Below are 27604 nucleotides of genomic sequence, written 5' to 3' on the forward strand. Positions count from 1 at the left end.
TAGACACTGCAAACTCACATAGAATTGGGCCCCATGTGAACAGATTTACATGCTGCCCGTTAAAGGCTCTGATGATGGCTCAACTCCTCACAGTTTCAAGTTGTATGCTCTACAGATGAGCTTGGATATCACAGCCTGAATGAGAATCAAACCTGACATATTCAAGAGTGTAGTATGTTAGATCGACTACCTGGTTACATTAGATAACTGTCCCTGTAACCAAGTGTCACAACAGAGCACTAAGCACGTAGTGCTATTTTGTAAACTCAATCAATCAATCATTTGTAGAGTGCGCTACTCACCTCTGTGAGGGTCTCAGGACGCTAAGGGGGGGCTGGAGGGTGCTGCTACTGCTCGAACAGCCAGGTCTTGAGAGTCTCCTGAAGTTCAGCAGGTTCTGTGTCTGTCACAGCTGGATGGGGAGGGTGTCCCATGTCTTAGAGATGAGGTGGAAGAATGATCTGCCACCTGTGGTCATTCGGTGGATGCGTTGAACGGTGGCGAAGGTGAGGTCAGCGGATCCGAGCTGGCGGTTGGGAGTGTAGAAGGTGAGTCGTTTGTTGAGGTATGTTGGTCCGGGGTCATGGAGTGCTTTGTGAGCGTGGGTGACAAGCTTGAAAGTGATCCTCTTGTTGACAGGGAGCCAGTGCAGTTCTCTCAGGTGGGCAGTGATGTGGGTGTGGCGGGGGATGTTGAGGACGAGGCGTGTGGAGGCGTTCTGTATGCGTTGAAGTCTTTTCTGGAGTTTGGCCATGGTTCCGGCATAGAGAGCGTTGCCGTAGTCCAGCCTGCTGCTGACGAGGGCCTGTGTGACCGCCCTTCTGGTTCCGGTGGGGATCCATATGTAGATCTTGCGAAGCATGCGGAGGATGTTGAAGCAGGAGGAGGAGATGGCGTTGACTTGCTGGGTCATTGATAGTGATGAGTCCAGGATGAACCCCAGGTTGCGTGCGTGCGTGGTCGGTGGGTGTTGGTGCAGCACCTAGCTTGGCCAGCAACCAGGAGTCGACCCAGGCGGAGGGGCTGGAGCAGAGGATGAGGAGCTCCGTCTTGTCTGAATTCAGTTTCAGGTGACTGTTCTTCAACCTTTTGGCGACAGCCTTCATCCCTTCGTGGAAGTTGGTTTTGGAGGTAGCGGGTTCCTTAGTGAGGGAGAGGATCAGCGGGGTGTCGTAGGTGAGGTCAGCGGAGCGGAGCTGGTGGTTGGGAGTGTAGAAGGTGAGTCGTTTGTTGAGGTATATTGGTCCGGGGTCATGGAGTGCTTTGTGAGCGTGGGTGACAAGCTTGAAAGTGATCCTCTTGTTGACAGGGAGCTACTGCAGTTCTCTCAGGTGGGTGGTGATATGGGTGTGGCGGGGGATGTTGAGGACGAGGCGTGTGGAGGCGCTCTGTATGCGTTGAAGTCTTTTCTGGAGTTTGGCCATGGTTCCGGCATAGAGGGCGTTGCCGTAGTCCAGCCTGCTGCTGACGAGGGCCTGTGTGATCGTCCTTCTGGTTCCGGTGGGGATCCATCTGTAGATCTTGCAAAGCATGCGGAGGATGTTGAAGCAGGAGGAGGAGATGGTGTTGACTTGCTGGGTAGTGATGAGTCCAGGATGAACCCCAGGTTGCGTGCGTGCGTGGTCGGTGGGTGTTGGTGCAGCTCCTAGCTTTGCCAGCCACCAGGAGTCGACCCAGGCGGAGGGGCTGGAGCAGAGAATGAGGACCTCCGTCTTGTCCGAGTTCAGTTTCAGGTGACTGTTCTTCATCCTTTTGGCGACAGCCTTCATCCCTTCGTGGAAGTTGGTTTTGGAGGTAGCGGGGTCCTTAGTGAGGGAGAGGATCAGCTGGGTGTCGTCGGCGTATGAGACGATGTTGAGGTCGTGCGATCGGATGATGTTGGCGAGCGGTGTAATGTAGACATTAAAAAGGGTCGGGCTGAGGGATGATCTTTGGGGTACGCCGCAGGTGATCTTGGTGGCTTCGGATCAGAATGGAGGGAGGCAGAATCTCTGGGTTCTGCTGGTGAGGAAGGAGGTGATCCAGTCCTGGGCTTTGTCTCAGATCCCTGCGTTGTGAAGGCGTGTGCGTAGGGTGTGGTGGCAGACGGTGTCGCAGGTAGCCAAGAGGTCTAGGAGGATGAGGGCCGCGGTTTCGCCGTTGTCCAGCAGGGTCCTGATGTCATCGGTGACGTCAATGAGGGCAGTTTTGTTGCTGTGGTTGCTGAGGAATCCGTATTGGGATGAGTACAGGGTATTGTTCTCTTCGTGCAAGCGGGTCAGTTGCTTGTTGACGATCTTCTCGATGACTTTCACCGGGAACAGGAGCAGGGAGATGGGCCGGAAGTTCTTGAGGTCCTTTGGGTCTGCCTTGGGTTTCTTGAGTAGGGCGTTGATCTCGGCATGTTTCCAGCTCTCCGGGAAGGTGGCGCTCTCAAAGGAGCTGTTGAAAATCTTCTGGAGTTGGGGTGCGATGTATATAGAACTAAGGAAAAGCTATACTGTTCCTGTGATAAAGCCTTTAAACTTCAAACAATGCCGCCCGCATATTTGTTTCTGCAAACCTTAACTTCTTTGGATATATGCTGCTCTTTGTCAATTATTTTGTGGGCAGCGATCTTTGTGTGAAAGAAGTTTTAATCATGTACAATTCTGTATATAATAATGGCGTTTTTAGATGGCATATTTTCAATTCATATTTGTATGTCTGTATTTTTCTATTATATAATTGTCTAATGTTTTTTATTGTATGTCATGATTTTTTATATAGTCATTTATGATTGATGTATCTGTTCTTAACATATACATATATATATTAATGCTCTAATTTTTGTTATGCGTTTATGGTTTCATTTGAAATCGAATAAAGCTTACTAATGAATGAATGAATGACTCCTGGCTGACTTTTTTTCTACAAAACAATATTGAACCCATGTAGGAGGATGCAGTTATGTCATGCTGTCACATCATACTTAAAAGAAATTAACAGATGTTTTTATTTCAAATACGGATTTAGCTTTCGAGCGGGGCAGGGGGGGAAGTTGGAGAACAACACACATACACATTCATCCATTTGTACAGTTGTACCTGTGTGGTAAATAAATAAATAATACCCTATTTTTGACTAGACTTATAGCATAACAGATAGCTCAATAAAATAAGAGTCAAGATTCGAGGTAGTAGGAGTTTCTGCAGGTTTATTACAGCATAAGGACAGGATCAGGACAACCTGCATGGGAATAGGACAATAAGGCCCGGCAGCTGCCGGGGCTGGGTCTGGGATGAGCGCGCTAACATTCAATAACAAAACATTGGCTTATATACATAGCGCAAACACATAGCATTACATTGCAGTAGACGTAGCAGTGGGTGGAGCAGAAGGCGTGACGCGTAGCAGTCGCGAGAGATAACAGTAAAAAGAGGTGTAACTGGGAGTATACATAGACATGTGATGCAAACGTAACAGAATATGTCATGAATGGGCGGAAACTTTGGAGGGGGCTACCTAAGGAGCCGGGACCTCTAACCTAATGGTGCGAAAACTGGCAATGACGTGTTACTAGGAGAAGCTGGGGGCTATGAACTCTGTGCTAGGAGCAGAGACTAGAGTCTGAAGGGTCGGAGCGACATGTACCTAGACCCTATCTGGTATCTGATGTTTAGGGAACATGTTGATATAAACTAGAAGTAATGAGGGGAAAAGCTAACTTGATTCTAAGACTGGACCATGCATTATTCTACATGTAGTGCGTGATGAAGAATATTAAATGACCATTAAATACAGTATTTCTCTAACATGGAGACGAGAAGGCTAGACAATGACGGAAACTATTGATGCAGTTCAGTAGCTTAGGAATGCAGAAGAGGAGGACTGAACTGATAACTGGAACTATAACATACTTTTGGCAGACTCAGAGGCAGAACCAAGCTGCACTGGGCACTGTGAGGCAGGAAGTAAGTGAAGGGTCGAGGATACAGGTGGGGGCTGTATCGCTCCTCAGCGAGGCTTTCAGGAGACAGGAGCTGAATCCAGGATCCGGGCCCTTTTGAGGCCTGGAAACGGGGACTTTATAATGGAATAACGTGCACACTGAGAAACGTGGCAACATTACTTTACATAGGCCTAATATTCGTAGTATTCACGAGGACTGGAAACTAACATACTAGAGGTGGACACAACTGGAATTGCGTCATTAATCAGGCATGGGGGATAACATATGCATATTGGTCATGCACACATAACATATGATGGATGAAGCGTAGGGACACAGAACATGGCAAAATTTACTTTTCCACATTCCCTCCTTGTCACTACGTTTCCATCAGGAAACATCAATTTTCATGATACCATCTATCATTTCATACAGTACCATTTGCTCGTCTCGAATTGTCTTGGAACGGGATTTAGAACGGGGCTTGGGACTAGGAATACAAGAGGTAGCACACATGCTGCAAATCGCAGGGCCACATTGTATACAGAGGCAGCAGCTAAATATGATCGCTACTGCAATACCTAGAAAGGACAGGACTTTCCATCCCCATGCGGAAATTACATTCCAGAACCAACCGGACCATGTCCAGGTGCCTGGATCTTGGTGTAACAGATGGGCAATCTTATGGAGTCTGGTTATAGCTGAATAAACAGACGGCGCGTTATTTGGAATGAAAATGCAACAACTGGATCCGAGGACTCTACAGGCCCCGCCCCTATCGGCCAGTATGACGTCAAGGACGAGACGATTCTGGAGCACAACAATTCTCATAAAGGATTGCTCTTCGGTTAAGTTACCTAGAGCAGAGGCAGTCTCATCTACTACTGCTTCAAGGGTTCTTGTTAACCTACGGATTAGCTTACTGTTTACAACTGTGCCTAAATAAGGGAACACACCTTTATCAATATCAATGAATTGCTCTGCAGCAGTTTCAGTATAATCGACAATCGGGAGATTTCTCTTGTGTCTGGTATGTACTAGGAAGGAATTCCTATGATAGTCAGGTGGGGCTAGGAAAACAGGTGGCAGTAGGAAGGCAATGTAACAGGTTCCCTCCCAATCGAGGGGCAGACGGACATATGCGGTTTGACCACAAATAAAATAAGAATGACGTGAAGCTTTGAAAATAGATTTCCCACTGTCACTATACTTGATAACAGTAGTACATTCACTATGACCTATGTGTACAGAACCATAACTACGGACACATAATTCGCCTTTGACTGGTAGTACTGAAATAGCAGGTAAGTCTGGAGTAGTATCAGACTGAACATTCAGGACCATGAAATTCGACGAATAATTACCTAAATTATATACTTCATTTTCTAGATCTAAACCTGTTCTGTGGGGGAGACCTTGCTTGTCTGGAAAACATGTACTGTTAAGAAAAGACATATCTGTTGAGGATGACGTTAACGTGGACCATGCTCCACACGAACCATTGTGTGAGAATGGATAAGGAAAAAGTGGCAGAACTCCTTTCGGTGTCTGGAAAGGGGGGAGTCGACCACACACCCAACAATTAGTGGCATTGCTGGTCTGGTGTGAATAATGTAACATACGGATAAATGTGTTGTTGCGCATAGCGAGGCGGTATGAATATTCGTGAGGAGGCAGATCACTAAACGTGTGCTCTACTGTAGCATTAGCAGACATATTTGCATGAGGAACTGGAAAACACAGGAAAAGTGCGTAGCTGGTGCAGGAAATCATTATGCTGAGAAATAATATGAAACTCAGAAAAACGATACATTGAAGTGAACTTCGACTGACTCTCTCACTATGGGGGTCTATTTTATACATGTCAGAAACAATTTAACCGTTTCACCTAGGGGAGGACTTATACAATCAAACTGACTGACTTATTTTACTAGACCTTAATTTGAGCTTATACTCCTGTTGCGGAGTTTTCTCTAACAAGGGAGGGGTTGTAATAATGTCTTGTGCGGGACAGTCCTTAAGAGCAATATTTTGGCAGTCTTTCGAATCCTGGAAAATGTTTTTAGACGCTGGTTTCAATCCTTTGAAAAGTTTTACATGAGAAAGGTGGACCCACCCCTTCCTGCCTTCCAACTTGACGGCAGTTCGGGTGGTCAAGAGGACCTGACGTGGCTCCTTCCAACGTGGTTCCAGCGGACTTGATCTGTCAAAATTTCTGATCATCACAAGGGAGCCTGGAACGATCTCGTGCGGTGCCACCTCGGTATTGTCTGGAAATGCGGCGGCAACCTGTGAACGACATGAGTTGAGGGCAGACATCAAGGAAGCTAGGTAATCTGTCAGCATATTACATGAAACATCGGTAATACTTCGGGGTCTAGGAGTACCCCACATGTTAGGGGGGCGGCCGAATACGACCTCGTACGGGGACAGACCTGATCTGGAATGTGCGACCATGCGCATATAAAACAAAGCGACTGGCAGAGCTATTAACCAGTCCACACCTTTGTCCTTACAGACTTTTGCAATGCGGATTTTCAGAGTCTGATTATGCCTTTCGACTAGTCCAGCTGCTTCAGGATGGCGTACACAATGAAACTTCCACTGGTACCCTAACAACAGGGAAACGTGCTTCATTAACTCTGAGGAGAATGGCTGACCGTTATCAGAATATACGACTCTAGGGAGTCCGTATCTAGGGAAAAATTCACGAACCAACTGCTTGGCAGTGGTCGCGGCTGTGTAATCTGGGACTGGATATGCTTCTGTCCACCTGGACAAAGCGCATACTACTACAAGGACATACTTGAAACCTCGACATCGCTCCATCTGAATATAATCCATCTGGAGGACCTCAAAAGGGTGGTCAGGGGGCTGGAAACCACCTTGTTCCACCGGGACACTTTTACCTGGATTAAACTGACAACATATCATACAGGTACGGACTTTCTGCTTGGCTGCAGCTCGTAAATGCTTGTTGAACCAAATGTTCTGGATACTGTCTAACATAGCTTTTTCTCCTAAATGTGCTGGACTATGTGCGGTATTGATAATGACTTGAACCATAGAATCGGGGAGAAACCATGTGGCTCTACCCTTCGTTAACCATCCTTGATCTGTCTGGACCCCTCCTTGTTCAGACCATTTCTTGATTTCATCGGGGGTAGCATGTAACTGTATATCTATGACATCTTGTGTAGGGTCCTTAACTGTCATGCATGTAATCGGATCTGGAGTATGTGTCAGATTAACTGGAATGTCTGGAGTCTGTGCTGTAAGCTTGGCTGTGCGGTCTGCTAGATCATTACCTTGGGAAATAATGTCAGTGACTTTCGTATGTGCTTTGCATTTCATGATAGCAATAGATGTCGGTAAATGTATGGCATCTAACAGGGCTTGAATAAGGAGACCATGCTGAATCTTGGTTCCATGAGAAGTCATGAAACCTCTCTCCTGCCAGAGCACTCCGAAGTCGTGTACAACTCCGAATGCGTAACGTGAATCTGTGTAAACATTAACTTTCAGGTTCTTGGCATGTATACAGGCTTGTGTCAGAGCGACTAGCTCTGCTGCTTGAGCGGACAGGGTGTCAATACGGTGTGTCTTGATAACTTCAGTGTCAGTAGTCACTGCATACGCGGCGACTAGTTCTCCTGTACTAGTTCTCATACATGAACCATCTACATAAAGTGTCAGGTCGGGATCTGATAACGGAATATCTGTCAGGTCTTGTCTTGGCTTTGTCGTAATGTTAACTACTTCCACACAGTCATGTGGGTCTGGATTTGAATTAACTGATGGTAACAGTGTAGCGGGATTCAGAACGTTGCAGCGTCTGATTTCTATGTGTGGCTGGAACAGTGTCAATTCATAACCTGTTAAACGTGCAATTGTCAAGTGCTGAGTTTGTGTTCGGTTTAAAAGAACTTCTACTGAATGTGGAACTTGTACTGTCAGGGAGTGTCCTAAAACTATGGAATCACTTTGTCTGATAGCTAGTGCTGTGGCTGCAACTGACTTGAGGCACGCAGGCAACGCCTGGGCGACTGGATCTAATGTGCTCGAAAAATAAGCACAGGGCTTGTATTGTCCTGCTTGATCTTGTGTGAGAACAGATAATGCTGTACCTTCCCGTTCAGTAACGAAAAGTGTAAAAGGCTTACTGTAGTTCGGTGTAGCTAGAACTGGAGCTTGACATAGGGCTTTCTTTAACTCGTTAAAACTAAGTGTATGGTCAGATGTCCAAGGGAGGACAGTCGATACGGCTGCCTCCTGTGTCGTTAACTGTATCAGTGGCTTGGCTAGAAATGCATACTGGGGAATCCATTGTCTACAATAAGAAGTAAGGCCGATAAAGGCACGTACCTCCTTCTGGGTTCTGGGCTGGGGAAGACTCGCTATTAACTGGATACGGTCTGGTGTCAACTGCCTACCCCTCTTGGACAGCAAGTGTCCTAAGTATACCACTTGCTGGACACAGAATTGAAGCTTCGAAGGTGACACCTTGTGCCCCATCTCGGCTAGAAAATACAGAACTGTAAGCGACGCTCGCTCGCAAGCACGTTCAGAACGGGCTGTGATCAGTAGATCATCGACATACTGGAGCAGGGCAGTGTCAGTTGGCATGTGAATGTTGTCTAGTTGTCTCTTGAGTGCTTGACTGTAAATACTAGGACTTTCTGTGAAACCTTGAGGAGCGCGTGTGAACATATAGCTCCTTCCATTTAAACAGAATCCGAAAAGAAACTGGCTGTCTGGATGAATTGGAACACTGAAAAATGCATTCTTAAGGTCTATGACAGTGAAGAACATGGCTTCGGAATCAATGGCTGTTAACAGGGAAGAAATATCTGGGACAACTGGGTACTGAGGAATAATACATTTATTAAGCTCTCGTAAATCAATCACTAATCGATATACTGGGGGTGCATTCGGATCAGTACGTTTCATGACTGGAATGATCGGAGAATTACATACATTGGAGTCAGTTTCTACAACTACTCCTTGAGCCATGAGCTCGTCAATAATTTTGGATAAGGCTGCTACAGCCTCAAGTGGCAATCTGTACTGCCTGATTCGTGGTAACACTACACCTGGTTTGAGAGTCACACGATGGGGTGTGATTTGCATGTAACCTACGTCAGTTGGACCTTGCGCCCATAAATGCTGTGGAACATTAGACAATCTTGAATCAAAATCTCGTAACACATAGTGACCCTTAAAGTCACGTAGGAACAGACGTATTCCCTCTGGGGAACAGCAAATAACTGCACCTAACTCTTTCAGTGTCTTAATACCTAATAGATTTTCTGGACATGACTTAGTAAGTAACAGATCAGTAGTACGGGACAATGGACCTACTTCTAGAGTAACTGGCTTAGATATTTCATTAACTATTGGCTTTCCTGAAAATCCAAGGGAAACATTTCTTGAGCCTGAGAGCGGAGCCCCTGGAACTTCGGCGTGACTTATTGTGGTCCTACTTGCCCCTGTATCGATCAAAAACTTTCTGTCTTTCCCTAATACTTGACTGTGAACATAGGGACCTTCTTGGTCTACAGGTATCTCGATGAGAGGCAAGCCTACCTCCCTCTCTAGGCTGTTTCATGAATATGACTGATACTCTGGATACTCGGACTGTGCATACTGGTACATCTGTGATGTAACATGCTGTGTTGCAGCAATGGGCTGCGGTACTGTAACTGTCTGTGGTGCATTCTGTGACTGAGGAGTCTGTGAAACTTGTTCTTGTCTCGGCGGACGTGGTCTTTCTTTAGTCTTACCAGTAGCTATGTTGTGTTTCAGAACTGCACACTCGTTTATAAAATGACCTGGCTGTTTACAATAATTGCAGTTCCCTTTAACGGGAGCTGCAGGATGACTGGCTTGATTGGCTTGATTTGGACCCCTCTTCTGACTGTCTTGAGGAACAGATTGTGCAACTAGCACTTTCATTTTCGTGTCTTTCATACGTTTTCTCTCGTGTTCTTGCTCTTCCCTGATTCTATTCTGGTGGTACTGGAGCATCTGGAGCATCTGGGACGGAGTATTAGCTTGCCAGGTGCTTTCGACTTTCAAAACTCGATTTTTAATTTGTGGACTTGAATTCTCGACTAATTTGGTGACGAAAAGATGAGGGTATGACTCACTACTTGTCTTGAGACCACTGTTGATACTGAAACATTTTTCAAATCTAGAATAAAAATCACTAATATCCTCGTCTTGTTTCTGTTTACAGGCTGAGATTGCATCCCAGTCTTCTTTCCTAGTTGTCAATAATCTGGGTAAAACTTGAATCAATAATTCTGGTAATTCTTTACATTTATCTCCAAGACCGGTACCTGGTACTCGTGCCTTGTCTTCAGCTTCTAGAGCTGCCCAATCGATCTTTTTCTCTCCCACCTCCCATTCTTTTTCCTTTAACTTTTCATACACCCCTGCGGGTAACAGGACCTTTAACATTTTAATGATATCTGGGTAAGTGTATTCTCCCATACGGAGCATGTCCTTTAATTCTCTATGGAACCCTGCTGGATCTTTGTCATGACAGGGAATTAATTTCTTCATTTCAAGAAGTTCCATCTTTGAAATCGGAGTGTATACAAACACTCGTTGCATTACGCCACCCGCCCCTTGGACTGGGTGGACTTCTCGTAACGGATTCTGTCTGTCTATGTAGAATGATTTACTTTCTGGGGGTGAGACATGAACAAAATGCGGGTTCAGGAACGTTCTATACTTGTGACGCTGTTCTAGAATGACACTTATTAAATCGGTACCTAGACCTCTCCATCTATACTGGAGTAACTCGTTCAGGATATCGTGCAACGGGCCTGGATCAGAATGTTGACCCTCATACAGAGTAATGAGGTGCTGGATCATATACATACCCACCAGTCGTTGCTCGGCTGGGGGCAGTTTCAGAAACATTTGTGCCACTATTTCGTCTGGAAAAGTGGTAGAATCAGTAATCCATCGGACTGCTGATCGGGCTAGTTCTTGTTCATGCATAGTACTTAGTTCACTGTAACCGACTCGTGATTTCAGAATGTGATCGGTAGCTTGAAATACTTGTTCTAGGGAACTTTGTTCTGGTGCTGGATGATGAAAAACAGACTTGGGTTCTAGACGTAAATGGCGATCTGGAAACCTGGATTTTCCTACATACGCTATTCTGGCGGGATTCTCGTTCTCTTCCTCTTCAGGATCAGAGATACTTTCTTTCTCGCTTACTTGTGCTGCTTTACGCTGTTCGTGTAACCTTATTATTTCTTTACGAATCTTCTTGTACATACTCTCCATGGCACTGACGGTCTTGTGCTTACCCTCGGCTATATTATCACTCCACCTTGTCAGGATTCTCATTTCGGCGGGATCTTTAGACGGGTAATCTTGTTCTCTTATTAAACAATTGATCAGGAACTTTAATATCATGAGCTGAATCTCGGCTTTCCTTTGAGACATAATTTCGCCAATACTTTCTGGATCATCCCCTGTACGGATGAAACGATATATTCTGTCTAGATCTTCTTTCATATTCGGTAAGGTGACTAGATACTCGGTCACCCTCCTTACACGTACGGAATATAAAACCATATTATACTCGCCTGGGACTGCGTCATAGACACATTCGTTAAGGGCTTGTCTGATTTCTGTGACAGACTTATTACTTTTAGGAGTACGCTGTGATGCTTGAGCATGTAATTCGAGTGCTGATAAACGCTTGTGTGGCGGCGGGGTTTGAGGAAGACCTCCCCCTGCGGCCCCTAGACTAGAATCGTCGACTGAGGCTCTACGTCCTGGCAGAGTGGGAAATGGAACTGTAGGCTGGACCGGGGGTACCGTAACAGGTACTCCGGTGTCTGGAGGAGCATGAATTACCTGGTTTACAGGGACTGGCGGAGCGCGGACAGGATTTGCATATTCGGGGACTGTGTCGTCCAGATAGGACGAAATAAAAATATCAGCTGCGGTCGGTTTGTGACGTAGCTTGGTCGGAATTAATGGTGGCGGGAAATTACTGGATGCCTCTGGGGTCGCTTTTGGCACTCCTTCGGCAAGAAGAGGATACATACCCTTAATAAGGGCATGCCTCTGTCTGTCTGACTGTTCGGCTTTGACTTGTTCACCTATCTCGATTAATTCTCTTTCTTGGGCTCGTTCTTGGGATTCTCTACTTAACTCTGACTTTCTGACTTCCTTTTCCGTTCTTTTATGAGCTTCCTTGCGCCATAACTCGATGGCATCTTTCTGTGACTGTCTGGCTTTCTTTTTCCATAATGCTTCTTCTACTCGCATGATACATTCGGCATCCCATGTACCCGATACGGGCCATCTATACTTTTCTTCTAACTGTTTGGTATACTCTACCCATAAATCTAGATACATTATGGCGCTTATGCCATGTTTCTGATACATAAAATGACCTGGACTGTCCCTAGGCGGGACAGGAACTGCTTCCTCTAACAGACCCTTTCTAGTTTTTAACTGACGTAACTTGGAAAATATAGGCATGACTGAACTGTAATCTGGACAAAATACAATACACAATAAAAACACGAAATCACATCACACTCATACCACCACATTAAAATACATGAAGAACATTTATAAATAACAGTTCGAACAGAATATTACCTGGAATACTGAGAACAGAAATAGAACAGGTTTTCTCGAGAACGGAACAGACTAGAGTTACTGGATGCACTGCTGTAACAGTACGGAACATACCGGTCCCATAAAGGAACGCATCAAGACCCGTATCCACCTAGGTGAACACTTCGTTTGTGAGTCTGGGTACCACCAACCCACGGACCAGGAGTCAATTTAGATTGGTCCTGTCTAGATACTACCCCAGCAATGGTACTCACCGGGCAGCACGGAACGGAAGGCCTCGGACGGGACTGGACTACGACGGACTTCGGACTTCGGACTTCAGTTACGGGTGGGCCTCCGGATACCTCGGACCTTGGACTCTCGGCTTGGGCTCTGGTCGGGACTCGCCGCGTTCCTCCACCGTCTCGTTTGGATGCTGGACCGCCTCCTCCGTCTCCTCCGTGGGCCTGAGGGATACTTGGAGCAGAAATATCTGCCAGTGCACGGTATGGTTCCGTCACGACTGCAGAGGGTCAGGGGGTCGGCGTGGCTTCACCGACGCGTGGGGAAAGGGCAAGTCCCTATTCGGGCGCCATTATGTGGTAAATAAATAAATAATACCCTATTTTTGACTAGACTTATAGCATAACAGATAGCTCAATAAAATAAGAGTCAAGATTCGAGGTAGTAGGAGTTTCTGCAGGTTTATTACAGCATAAGGACAGGATCAGGACAACCTGCATGGGAATAGGACAATAAGGCCCGGCAGCTGCCGGGGCTGGGTCTGGGATGAGCGCGCTAACATTCAATAACAAAACATTGACTTATATACATAGCGCAAACACATAGCATTACATTGCAGTAGACGTAGCAGTGGGTGGAGCAGAAGGCGTGACGCGTAGCAGTCGCGAGAGATAACAGTAAAAAGAGGTGTAACTGGGAGTATACATAGACATGTGATGCAAACGTAACAGAATATGTCATGAATGGGCGGAAACTTTGGAGGGGGCTACCTAAGGAGCCGGGACCTCTAACCTAATGGTGCGAAAACTGGCAATGACGTGTTACTAGGAGAAGCTGGGGGCTATGAACTCTGTGCTAGGAGCAGAGACTAGAGTCTGAAGGGTCGGAGCGACATGTACCTAGACCCTATCTGGTATCTGATGTTTAGGGAACATGTTGATATAAACTAGAAGTCATGAGGGGAAAAGCTAACTTGATTCTAAGACTGGACCATGCATTATTCTACATGTAGTGCGTGATGAAGAATATTAAATGACCATTAAATACAGTATTTCTCTAACATGGAGACGAGAAGGCTAGACAATGACGGAAACTATTGATGCAGTTCAGTAGCTTAGGAATGCAGAAGAGGAGGACTGAACTGATAACTGGAACTATAACATACTTTTGGCAGACTCAGAGGCAGAACCAAGCTGCACTGGGCACTGTGAGGCAGGAAGTAAGTGAAGGGTCGAGGATACAGGTGGGGGCTGTATCGCTCCTCAGCGAGGCTTTCAGGAGACAGGAGCTGAATCCAGGATCCGGGCCCTTTTGAGGCCTGGAAACGGGGACTTTATAATGGAATAACGTGCACACTGAGAAACGTGGCAACATTACTTTACATAGGCCTAATATTCGTAGTATTCACGAGGACTGGAAACTAACATACTAGAGGTGGACACAACTGGAATTGCGTCATTAATCAGGCATGGGGGATAACATATGCATATTGGTCATGCACACATAACATATGATGGATGAAGCGTAGGGACACAGAACATGGCAAAATTTACTTTTCCACACCTGGACGTAAGTACTCACAGTAACCGACCTTTTCCCTTTCCTTTTTGTTTGCAGATTCCCTTCGGGCAGAGCTATCAGAGCATCAGATTTCCTGTAGCAACCAAAGAAAGCAAATTGAGGAGCTGCTGAATGAGCTGAAACATCTGAAGGGACTGAGGAAACATCAGGCAAGTTTCTTATCTGCAACACCTGCTACAAAACTGTAGCGTGTATATTACCCATAATGTGCTAAAACACTTCTTCCTCAATACCTTTATGCTGTCCATCTTGCTCAGTCAGCCCTTTGTGCTATTATCCTCTTTTATGGTCAACTGGTTTTACTTTCATTTACTTTCATTAACCACCAGGTGGCAGTAAAGCACCACTCAACGCCTGACACCGACCAGCGCTTTAAAATGATGTCTCTCATTACAACGTTGGTCGGGATGGAGGAGCTATCGAAGACAATGTGAAAAGTGTGAAAAGACTGCCTTACAGACACTTATTATACCTTTCTTCCTCTATTACCGACAACCTAATACAAGCCAGTCCCTATAACGTCTTCGTACCCTAAATAATAATTTCACTTTGGCCTAGTGCCCTCCCCTCTTCACGACCGACGATGCTTACTTCAGCCTACCGGTGCAGCTTAAAATAACTAGGGGTGGGCGTAGTTCGCGAAGTAGCGCTACGCCTAGCTACGCGAAGTGCACTTCGCACTACGCGAGCTACGCGTAGCACTTCACAAACTGCAAAGTAGCATGTTCGCACTGTGCAAGATGTCGTTTTCAATGATTGCACAGTGCGGACAAGCATCCGGCACTGTGCAATCATTGAAAATGGCATCTTGCACAGTGCGAGCTGTACTTTTCTGCCGCTTGAGTAGATTTTTACTCGAGCTGCAGCTTTCTCAACGCAGACTGGTAGTTTCTCATCACGAGCATGCGCGGCCACTCGCAATGAGAAACCTGACCTCCCCGCTTTGAGAATTCCGCCAGGAGGTTTATTTTCCAAGCTCACGATCGCGAACAAGGAAAAAGTCTTGCGAGGATGTCATTTTGCTTTCTCGCGGTCACCAACTTGACGTTGAGGACCGCGAGAAAGCAAAAAATGACCGCTACGCTACGCTACTCTACGCTACGCATGTTTGCACTGTGCTACATGCAGTTAGCGTAGTGCCAAGTTGCGCAAACTTCACAAACTACGCAAGCGTAGCGTAGTTCTTTGCCCAGGGTTAAAAATAACCCCTACCAGTCTTTAAGCTCGCTGTAACCTGAATACGGTGAACAGTGTCTAAAGAAAGGGGCACAGCCATCATGAAAGTGAAACAACCATATGAGGCACATTCACCCCCCCAAAAAAAAGGTTCCGTAACGCAGTCCCCTTTAAAAAGTTAAAGCGAACTGTGTTGACAAAATAAAGAAGCATTGACGATTTAGTTAAAGCAGACTTCGCCTGCAAATTAAATAAATAACGGAGCGCAGCTGCTATAGTTGAAGCTGACAATGCTTGCAAATTAAATAGAGAAGGGCGGCCGCTATAGTTAAAGAGGACCGCGCTTGCAAATTAAAATTGAATAAATAAAGAAGCACGGTTGATATAGTTAAAGCAGACCGCACTGGCAAATTAAATAAATAAAGAAGCGCAGCCGCTATACCTAATGCAGAACGGCTTCCATTTGTAAAAAAAATACAAAAGTGTGCGGCTTGCTGGGTTCTAGCGAAGCATGTCGTTTGTCAAATTGGGGAAAATCATTAAAGAAAATAGTGTTCACCGATTAGATAAAGCAGACCGTCTAACAACACAAGTAAAAAGTCTAGTCCTTATGGGAGGTTACAAGTGCAGATGAGGCAGTACCAAGGAGGGACTAATAAGCCTATTTATAAATCAAAAGCAACGATTTAGAAAGACAATAACAAGAGCCAGTTCGAAAAGATGGGCAGAATATGAGCAGAGCTTCAAGTCCACACCCGAATACAGCATGCCTCACAGAGCAGCACATGCGCTGCCCAGGCTCGACCTAAAAAAAGTTTCGAAAAGATAGTGGATGTGCTATCCAGCTGGGACCTAAAAAATTGCCGGCCGCAAGTGCTCAAGGCCAGTTATGCATCACTAAACTAGGGTCCGTGTTGTCCTTTATCTGAGCATACGGCCCAGAGCCCAAGGACATTACATCAATTGGCAATACATTAATTGGCAGCGATTGTGTCAATATTGACAATTGAAAATCAGTGTGTAGAGGGGATTTAAATCTTGTTGTGTCAGACTGCTTTTTTATATAAAAAGCACAATTTCCTTTGAGTTTTTTCTGTCAACTATAAATAGTCCTATCTAGCATAACTTCATATAAAACTGTTTGTAACTGGACAACTGGAATTTCTAGCATAGCAATAAAACGAAAAGTATAGGCACTTATAAACTACACAGCGAGCTGGCAGCTGCGGCCGGAAGCGCTACAGTCCTTTGACTCTTGGTGAGGTTGATCAAAGCTGACCTCAGGGGGAGAGCTTGTTAATAAAATAAGCAAATACCATTCGGTGTGCCGCATCCTTTGTCCAAAAGAATTAAAAAATCGGACCTGGACCCGGTCCCTATGCAGAGCACCGGCTGTGGAGCGCCCTATGAGCAAAGGGTCACTTTGGAGAAGAAGATATATATATATACATTTAACGCGGCAGAATAGACGATATTACCGGATGTTGTCACGATACTCCTTGTCTTTCAAGAACTGGTCGGTTGAAAGCAGCGGTCTCCTCAAAATTCTTTCTGACAGCCAGTTTATCTTCAAGGCTTTTGGAGTAAATATCGCAGCTCGGAAACGGCCTTTTCTTCTCAAAATTCGCAGTGAACCTACTTAGACCTTAGAGAGCCTGGGAGTGGGAAGTCATTTCGCCGTCCCAGTGATGAAAGCACAAGTGGCAGAGGGTGTAATTTGGGAATTCCTGTTGTTAGCCTCGGGCACATTTATCACGGCGCCTCCAGATGGCACCCACCAGGCAGTTGCAAGCACCGTTTTTGCTCGCTGTCACACACTGGCCTTCGGGTGCCTTCCAGGTTGCAACTGCAGGCTGCAAACAATAAATAAGCAAATACTCAAACAGATATATAAGTAGATAAATACTACTATATTAACCAGCACACTGCTGTTATTACTAATACAAATCTGAAATAAACCTACTTTTTCAAAACCACGAGAAAAGTGCAACACCATTTACAGCCTCCCTTTACTTCCTCATTAAAGGATGTGTTTATTTCTAGGTTGCTGGCTTGCATTGGTCACAGTCGTGGTTTGTTATGTTCTTGCTTCTTGTGTCGCCTTGAAGCAAAATGTATCACTTCTTATTAATTCAGTTAGAAAAGGTTACATTTAATGTGTTCACGTTCATTTTTATGTGGTTGCAGAAAGTCAAAATTTGGTAAACAATAGTTTACCACGAATCCTTTTTCCCGCAGGGAATTACAACGCAGTCGTTCCAACGCATACCATTACTCCGCAAGTCGGAACAACGACTTGCGGAGGGGGAGAAGGTGTTGGATTTAAAATCCAACACCTTCCCTACTGTTGCACATACTGGAGTTGGAATAGTAAATTATACTATTCCAACATCCAGCGCCCCTCTCTCCCCCGAGCAAGTAATTGCTACGATTTGCGTTGTAACGACCACATTGTAATTCCCTGTGGGGAACAAGCATGTGGAAAGAAATGGCATATCCCTATTTTTTTACTGCTAATGGGGAGTGTTTTTTCCATGTGAATTTTGTTTCTGTTATGTACTGCATTTTAATAAACAGTTTTTGTAAATAAATGAATTAGCATAACACCTGAATGACATTTTTCGAGCTGAATATTGTAAACAAGTGTGACCTCTAGAGCTGGGTGAAACAAGGTCTATCTGCCTAGCGGAAGAGCGGCAGATTGATGATCCATTCCTGTTGAGGCAATCGGGCCTACAAGAGGGACAATGGAGATGCCAAAGAGCCATGGCTCTGAGGCATGGAAGGAAATTGGACCCTATGCTGGTGTTTGAACTGTAAAATACATCAAATAATCAGGTTTCAGTGGGCCCTGACGGCCTCTGGGCCCCTAAGGCCTCTTGGTTCCGGTTGTATGCCATCCGCTGCACCAATGGAAGCTATGCCCCTGAAGATGGAGGAAAAGAATTTAAGAAGAAGGTTCTGAGCCTGTTTTGAAGGTTTTACATCTTAGAAAACTAAATGATATTTTTTTTTTGGAATGGATGTGCGAAGTTGCGTAGTTCTTTCTCAAACCTCACGTAATCCTTGCAAATACCAGGCTTACTACCCGTAGGTGGTAACGTTATCTGCACGTGTGTTATCACAAACGAATCAGGACTTTAGAACCTCTTTAAAGTTCTTTCAAGCAACAAAGATCACCAACAATCACAAGTAACTCAGTGAGAACACTGTGGCAAGTAAACAATAGCACTCCTTCTCACTGACACTGAAATCATTACACTATCACCTGGTCCGCACCCGGACTACTGTTGGGACGCTCTTTCTCTCCCACCAAATGCATGCGTTGGAGACCCAAAACTCTTCAGCAAAACACACAACACTCCTCTCATGTTCTGTGCTCATGTGGCAGAGCCCTGTTTCTGACCGCGTTGCATCCCAACAAAAATGGAAACAAATGCGTTGCCGTTCTAGAAACCTGGCTGTTTAAAGTACTAGGCCATCTACAAAACATGCTAATTTCCAAACCCTCCTCACTTTCACCAGAAAGAACTTAGCGGTAATTGATGTTGGAGGGCTGCACCTTATAAGTCACTAAAATGATCTGGCAATGGACGAGCAAATTATAGGGCACGGTTGACTAAAATATGCAGCAAGGAAAAGACGAATCATGCAGAATATGCAGCACATTCAGTGCTCTTTTCATTTTGTAATGCATTAATACTCCCCAGTGAAATGTTTCTACCAAGCTACTAGCAACAATTTAACACCTAAAAACAGCATTCACCAGCTGAAAAGTGAATCGATAATCTTTGAAAATTATTTGCCATTGCATTGAACCTTGTGTGGCATCCTTTTAGTAATTTTGATTCGTCTGAGTGAGAAAGCATTATTGGCCTTTCTTGAAATTTGCGAATTTTGCAGCAGACAGTGGTTTAGGTGGCAAGTTTGGTAAATCCATAACCATGCAGAAAATATCACAGCCTCAGAAAAACATAATTCCACCCTTTCCACTTATAAATGCCTTCATTTTCAAACTGGAATCCTGATATAGGATGCATATTCTTGGGTATCAATAACACTTACAATTTATGCATGAGCCAAGTAAAACTTCAGCTTGTGGAGTGTGCAACATGAACAGCTAACATTGATGTGGCGTAACTTAGCAGGCAGGATACAGGGTAGTTTGCAGTCCTCCCGCTCCGGTTTGTGCCTCTGTGGCACCATCTGAGAAACAAGGAAAACAAGAAATACGCATTCTGTAACTGCCAGTTATAGCCTAGAAACAGACCCCTCTCTGCCCCCTCCCTCTCCCCACTGAATGCTCATTGTGGATACCGGCTATCTCGCTCTCCTGTTGGCGGAGGAAAGCAGCAGCAGGGGTCTCCCCAGTTCCCCACGTCACTGAGCTGAAAACTACTCCAGTTGAAAAGTGCAGATACGTACTCTTTAAGAATGCTATTCTTTTGCTGGGAAGTGCTGGTACTAAAGTCATGCACTTTTGTTGAAGTGCTTTACTCTCCTAATAAAATGATTACAGCCCTGGGGAGAAAGTCGGTAGCATTCCACTTTGAGTGTTGCACTCTTGCTGAGATGTGCAGACACCTTCCCTTTAAAAGTTCTGTTCTTCTGCTTATAAGTCCTGCTACATTCCGCCTAAAACTTTGCGCTTCCGTTGTTGAAGATGGTGCATACAAGGACTGGAAGATAGAAATAGGAGGGACAGCATTCGATTTGTTGCTATTCCTGAGAAAATGGAGGTAGATGGGGTGATCGCGTTCCTTACTCACTTCATGCTAGAATTTACAAAACTAACCTTTAACATGTCTTTGGAGTGCCAGAGAACGGACATATCCTGATAAGGGATCATAAGATAAACTCAGCAGAGGAAACAATTGACTGTTTCTTGTATCATGAACAAAAACACCAGGTTGGAGAGGAGGAGCTTCGCGAGCATCCGAGATGACCGCGTGAGCACAGAGCTCCCGAGACCCTCGCCGCCCTTCGCATATATCCTGGAAAATATCCTGATTTCGATTATGGGCCTTTGAAGACTAACCTTGGCTGACACTTCCATTCTTCCAAAAATTAAATGTTGACTTTGGGAACCGCAGCTGCATCGATTTGAACTTTTCGGCCCGCCCGAGGAAGAGACCCGGGGCTATGTTGGTTAGGAAGTCGTGAAGTAGTTGAACAACAACGGCTAGAGGGGTTCTATTTCTGGCAGCCCCTCTTTCTACTTTCGGTTTCGCTTGCGGAGTTTGGGCCTTAGCTGATCGAGAGGCGGGTCGATACACCCCGGATCCGACTTGGCTCTGCTTCCCCCTTGTGCCTACGTCTGCAAGTGTCTCGTGTCGAACTGAGTCGGCATTTACGCCACTTTGTCACACTTTTGGAATCTGTGGCCTCGTTTCCTTCGGCCATTTTCACCAGGTCTCGAGGGCCCCTCCGGGGCACTTTTTCCAACATGGCCACCGTACCCGACACTGAGAAGCGGAAAACCAAGGCGCCTCTCCGGGGGGGACCGACTCAGACCAACGTTATGGACCGTTACACTCAGCCTAAGGGGTCCCCGAGTGGTACCAGCCGCACCCCTGCAGATCAAACGGTTGACCCGGCTGTTCCTTCTGGAGTGTCCCTTCAAGATGTTATGAGTGCCATCGCCAGCATGAAGGCCTCCATGAGTCAGCAATATGATGCCCTTGCTCTAAAGATTGACACAGTGGCCGTCGATATCACTTTGATCAGAGCCGACCTGGCGAAGACCAATGAAAGGGTCAAATCGTTGGATTTAAAGACCTCTAGCCTTACTACTGATGTCTCAGACAAACAGACCGAAGTCGGTAATCTGCGCTCTTCCAACGACCTTATGGCTCGTCGACTCGAGGATTTCGAAAATAGGTCCAGACGCAATAAGGTGCGCATTATTGGTGTCCCTGAGACCCCCGGAAACTCTGCAACTGATCTCCTTGTGGAGGACCTTGTTTTGAACCATCTTGCCCCCACTGGACTCAGCACATTTTTTGCTGTTGAACGAGCCCACCGTGTTCCGGGCGGGAAGCCTAAGACGGGTGCCCCACCGAGACCCATCATTGCTAGGCTTTTTCACTTCAGGGACAGAGATGCTATCCTACAGGCATCGCGAATGGGTGGCCCCGTCAAGTTTGACAATGCCTCAGTGCACTTCTATCCGGACTTTACCCAGCTTGTTCAGAGGCAGAGGATGGGGTTTCAGGGAGTGAAGCGACGATTGCGAGATCTGGGCCTCAAATATGCCATGCTGTTCCCGACGAGGCTTCGTGTCGAATACGAGGACCGGACATTTTTCTTCGACCGCCCAGAAAATGTCGGTGACTGGCTGGACTCTTGGCCCAAAAGGGATGATCGAACTGGGCACCCCGGTGGCGCCGAGGGTGGGGTGCTGGACCAAGAGTGACACTGTGGTTCCCGTTGTCTGAACACTTCAATTGTCTCGCAGCTGAGTTTTATGATTCTCGCCTTACAATGTTTTCTTGGTGATTGACCCGAGGGTGGCGGGGGGGGAAGGGGACTCTTTCCTCCTCTGGGTGTCTTTGTGTAGATTAGTTTAAATGTCAGGGGACAGGCACACTGCAAGTTGGGGTGGCTTTTGAGTCGTACGCAGGGGTGCAGGGTGGGGGGTGTTGTAACGGGTACCAGTTGGGGGGTGGTGGGGGGGTGTTTGTGTGTTCACTGTTTTTTACAAGGCAATGTATTGTTTTTTCTTTTGACTCGATCTTGTTGTCCGGTGTGGGATGGACTCTACATCTCTCGGGATGGGGGGTAGTGGGTTGCGGCTCTTGTCTTGGAATGTCAATGGACTGGGAGATAAGATAAAGCGGAGGGTTGTGCTGCAGTTCCTGCGACGTCTTTCCCCTGATGTCATGCTTTTGCAAGAAACACATTTAATTGGAAATGTGTGTCACGCCATGAATAGACGAGGATATCGTCTCGTGGCACACTCCGGGTTCACCTCTGGTTCTAGGGGTGTGGGTGTTCTCATTCGGTCCTCTCTCCCTTTGGAGATAGACGAGGTAATCCTCGATGATAGAGGGCGCTATGCCGCTCTTACTGGAAGGTGGGAGGGGGAGACACTCTCTCTGATCTCAGTATACGTTCCCCCGGGTCTGCAGGCTTCCACCTTCGCTGACATCGGGCGGTTGATGTTGGGACTCCCGGACGGTCTCCTGATCATGGGTGGTGACTTTAATTCGGTTATCTCCGGCACTTTAGATCGCCACCCCCCCAGGGATTTAGCTCAGTCCCAGTCATGGCTGAGTGGGTTTTTGGACACCTTTGGTCTGATAGACTGTTGGAGACTGATGCATCCTGTTCAGTCACAGTATACTTTTTACTCCGGGGCCCATGGGAGTCTTTCCAGGCTTGATTACGTGTTGATGCCAGCAGCCCTATCCTCCTCGATTAGAGAAATCAGACACCTTCCCCGGGGCATTTCGGACCATTCCCCCCTGTGGCTTTGCATGGAAACTCGGGTGGGTAGTGAGGGACGAGTGGCTCCCATAAATCCCTGGTATTTCCGGAATCCCAAAATCGGTTCTGAGCTGATAAAATCCACCGACCATTATTTTCTTGAAAATGTGGGGTCTGTGTCCTCATCAGTGTCATTGTGGGAGGCTTTCAAAACTGTTATACGTGGCCGCTCTTTGTCGCTAATTGCTGGTGCTAAGAAAGCTATATGTGAGGAATTGGTTCGTCTTGAGACAGACATAGCTGCTCTGGAGAGTGACCTTGAGGTGGGTGTTACTCGCACTAAACTCCATTCCCTCAATCTGAAACAGATGGATTATAGGGCCCTGGTTACTGATGCTGCCAAAGTAATAAACAGGGAGCAACAGGGCAGACTGTATGATGTGGGAGACAAGGCTGGTAAATTGATTGCATGGCTTGACAAGAAAGAAAGAGCGAATCGGGTTGTCCCTGTGATCGTGAGGCCGGATGGAAGGAGTGTGACTGACCCAGCTGTGATTGTAGAATGCTTTGTTGATCATTTCCGAGGGGTTTATTCTTCGGTCTGTGGCAGGGATGAGGAGGACTCCCGTTTGTTACTGCGGGACATTGCACTGCCCTGCCTGTCCAAAGCTGATAGAGACCTTGTGGATGCACCACTTTCTGCTGACGAGGTTGCTGTTGCCATTCGTTCTCTTCGTCCTGGTAAGGCTATGGGTCCCAACGGACTGCCTGTCGAACTGTACAAATTGTGACCTGACAAAATGGCGCCCTATCTTAGGGATATGTTCCTGGAGTCGTTGGACTCTGGGTCCCTCCCTCGTGATCAGCGGCTTGCTACAATCGTTGTCATCCATAAGGAGGGGAAGCCGCGGGACTGTTGCGCTTCCTATAGACCCATTTCGCTCTTGAATGCTGAACCCAAAATTTTAGCCAAATTGTTAGCTAATCGGTTGATCAGGGTCATCGGCGACTTGATCCACCCGGATCAATCCGGTTTCATCCCGCATCGCAATACTGCGCTTAATCTCCGGCGTTTACACGGCGTACTTGCGAGGGCGGAGTCTCTCAGAGAGCCAGACATTTTGGCTTCCTTAGACGCCACCATGGCCTTTGATACAATCGAATGGCCATACCTCTGGGCGGCTCTTACGAAATTCGGATTCGGCCCTGTATTTATTGAATGGGTGAAACTTTTATATGAGAAGCCCTTGGCTCAGGTTGTAGTTAACGGCAGAGCGTCTATTTCTTTTACCCTTGGGCGAGGCACGCGGCAGGGCTGCCCGTTGTCTCCCCTGCTTTTTGCCCTCGCTCTGGAGACGCTGGCTGCCTGGCTTCGTTGGGAGCCTTCTATAAAAGGTATCCGGTGGACACCTGATTTGGAGGATCGCATTTCGCTGTACGCGGATGATATTCTGTTGTACCTAACGTCCCCTCAAAAATCTCTCAACGTCCTTTTTGATGTTCTTACTTCTTTTGGCAAGAACTCAGGTCTCATCATCAATTGGAAGAAATCCTGTGTCTATGTACTTTCGGGGGGTCTCCCTTCACTGCCTCATCGATTCCCTATTCAGATTTCGGAGACGGGTTTTAAATATTTAGGGATTTACATATCCCTGGACCCCGCTGTCCGTTACGACCGCAATCTGCTCCCTCCACTTCAGAGGCTGAAACTTGATGTAGCACGATGGCGTCGGCTACCACTGTCGCCGCTTGGGCGAGCCGCCCTTTTCAAAATGAGGTCCCTGCCGCGCTTTTTGTACGCGCTCCAGAACTCCTTTGACGTCATTCCTTCTAGTTATTTTCGTGAAGTGGAACATCTGCAGGGACGGTTGATTTGGGATGGGCGTGCACGCATTGCCCTCTCTAAGCTCACGCTCCCTTGGTATGATGGAGGCATAGCGCTTCCGGATATCAAGCGTTATTATTGGGCCTCCCAGCTGAGTGCGATTAACCATGCGACTTACGCGCCCGGTTTTAACCCGGCATTTGAGCTGGATAAACTTTTGCTGCCGGGTGGGGACTACAACAGAGCTCTTTATTCTAAGGTGATTGGCAGGAAGCTGACTGGTCCCACTAAGATTGCTGTGCGAGTTTGGCACGATGCAAATGCGGCTTTGGGATGGAGGGACAGGCTGACCTGAGCAACTCCGTTGTACGCCTCTGAAAGTTTGGGATGTTTGTGGAAAACGAAAGGCTTTGATAAATGGGACATGCTTGGCATTAGCAGGGTGGGAGACCTTTGGTCCAGGGGGACCGTTATGGACTTTGAAGCCTTGAGGACAGAGTATGAGCTTGATGACAAGGAATTCTTCAGATATGTACAGGTCCGGCATGCTTTGAGTTCGGTTTTTGCCGCGGGCACTGATATCCCCGAATCTTCTCCCCTCGAGGATCGTATACTGGATGGTCACATGCCTGACAGTACGATCTCACTAATATATAAAAAGTTGATCAATAACCGGGCCGATATGCTTGTACGTCTCAGGGAGGTCTGGGTTGGAGACGGCTTGGAGCTGGATGACGAGGATTGGCAGTCTGCCTTGTCCTCTCCCAAGGAGGTGGCTATACCTGCCCGTCTTCGGCTTGTCCAGCTTAAGATCCTACACCGTGTATATGTCACTGGTCCGCGTTTGATTGAGATGGGCTTTTCTCAGGATGGGTTGTGTAAGCGTGGATGTGGTGTGACTGGTACCTTCATCCATATTATATGGGAATGTCCGGTGGTGACTGCGTTTTGGGCCCGCGTTCATACAGTTATGGAAAGGGTCACTGGGGTGCCCTTACTGCCTGAGGCCAGGCGTTGCCTGTTGAATGTGTGGGAACCGAATGACTATAATGCTGCACAGACCCAATGGGCGACTCTGGGGAACATTATAGCCAAGAGAGACATCGCACAGCTGTGGGGTTCCCAGCGGTCACCCAGGGTGTCGGTATGGAAGGAAAATATGGATTGGTGCATGTTTAGAGAGAAGACAGTTTATTTGGCTAGGGGTAGACCTAGAAAATGGAGCAAGGTCTGGTCCCTATCGAGGGAGCATATGTACTCCCCCTCATGATTTAAATTCGGATGTTCCCCTGTCCCCCTGAGTGACATTCCATGTACTTGATTTCAAATATGATTACTGTATTGCTTCACTGCTGACCTCTCCCGCCTCTTGTTATAATTGTTTGATTCCTAATGACTCACATGGAGATCCATGCCGTAGGACACATGATTGTAAATATGATTACTATTGCCTTGTTTTGTGTTGTTGTTTTATAAAAAAAAAAAATAAAAAAAAATAAATAAATAAAAAAAAAAAAAAACACCAGGTTGTACGCGCAGCCATCAAACAGGCCATTCCTAAAAAAGTGAACAAATAACGCATTGATGCATATCACACAGGATTTCTTGTTCGAAACCATCTGAATCTGAATAATTTTCTGGCCCTCCTACAACGATTGAGAAACTGGGACATCCATTTCGGACTAAGTGAACTGCCAACTATGATGATCACAATCAATGAAAAATCAAAGGAATTTGACAAACCAGGACTCCTTAGAAAGATTCATTGGTTCCCTCAATTCTTTAGCCATGGGCACCTCTCAGGCCGGTTAGCCATGCCTGTCTTCTTAAGCCCCTGTTGAACAATCACTTATTGATCCACATCTAGAAGAGAGGGACATATTGGAAGAAGTCACACACCATTGGATATCAACCAGACCCTAAAGCCAAATCAAGATAACCTCCCAGGTACTCATAGTACAGGCTGCAGCTGGCCCTTTCACTACCACTATTATCCGCAAGAGGGGCAGCTGGTGCACTGTGAGTACTATATGGCTGAACTGAAGCTGATTTTTATGTTTCGGAATTCTTCTGCTTTGTTATTTTCTCGGGTTTTGCAGTTATGTTGTCATTGGAAGTGGACACGCAGAGGGAGTTAATCCATTGGAGTGCCCAAAAAATTCTTAATATGGCCTTTATACACCTTTTCTTACTCATCAGCCATGCAACAAGTTGAGGATTCGGGACAGAGGGACTGAGTGTTGCCTTATAGCCTGGGGATATGTCACAACCTGCCTGAGACATAAGCAGTCAGGGCTCTGCACCACTGTACCAGAGTTTTCTTTTCTCAAGGCCCATGATAATATGTAACAGATGGGTTTGCTAACTTCACGGCCCAGCACCAACCTGGTAAAGTAGTTTTGGTGTGTGGACTGTTTAGAGCTGCTGATTGGATCGTTTGTTATTCTTCTATGTTCCCCCTTTCCTTACCCTCATTTCCGAACTCCAGCTTCTTACCCTAAGAGATAGCATACATGACTCTGCGTCCACACATTTTTACTCACCTTATCGCGCTATCTGCTGTACACTCACTCATCTGCCACCTCTGTACGGGAATAGGTTACACATTGGTATGCTCCCATGCACGTGCGATTAGACCCAGTACTTTCACTTGGCCAAAAATGCCCTATTTCCAAAACAATAACCCTAGAATCTTAAAGGTCTCATAATCAATTGAGTTTGTGGTCTTAAGGTCTATCTATGACAACAGCGCAGTCTAAAACTTTCTTAATCCTTTCATTGAACGAAATTGGCCTAACTCACTTTATTAAAAGAAAGAAGGTATTCACTGCTCTGGGGACTAGACA

General features: G+C 46.3%; 1 protein-coding gene across 3 annotated transcripts in view; it reads left to right on the forward strand.

The window, feature by feature from the left end:
- The window catches only part of FAM184B (family with sequence similarity 184 member B), a 619377-nt gene that overhangs the window by 230177 nt on the left and 361596 nt on the right, over window positions 1-27604 (forward strand). For all 3 annotated transcript variants that reach the window (XM_078678422.1, XM_078678421.1, XM_078678423.1), the window contains exon 12: window positions 14366-14482. In XM_078678422.1, coding sequence (XP_078534548.1) covers window positions 14366-14482 — 117 coding nt within the window. The remainder of the gene's footprint in view (window positions 1-14365; window positions 14483-27604) is intronic.

The sequence above is a fragment of the Lissotriton helveticus genome, chromosome 2_2 (genome assembly GCF_964261635.1).
Source record: "Lissotriton helveticus chromosome 2_2, aLisHel1.1, whole genome shotgun sequence".
Lineage (NCBI taxonomy): Eukaryota > Metazoa > Chordata > Amphibia > Caudata > Salamandridae > Lissotriton > Lissotriton helveticus.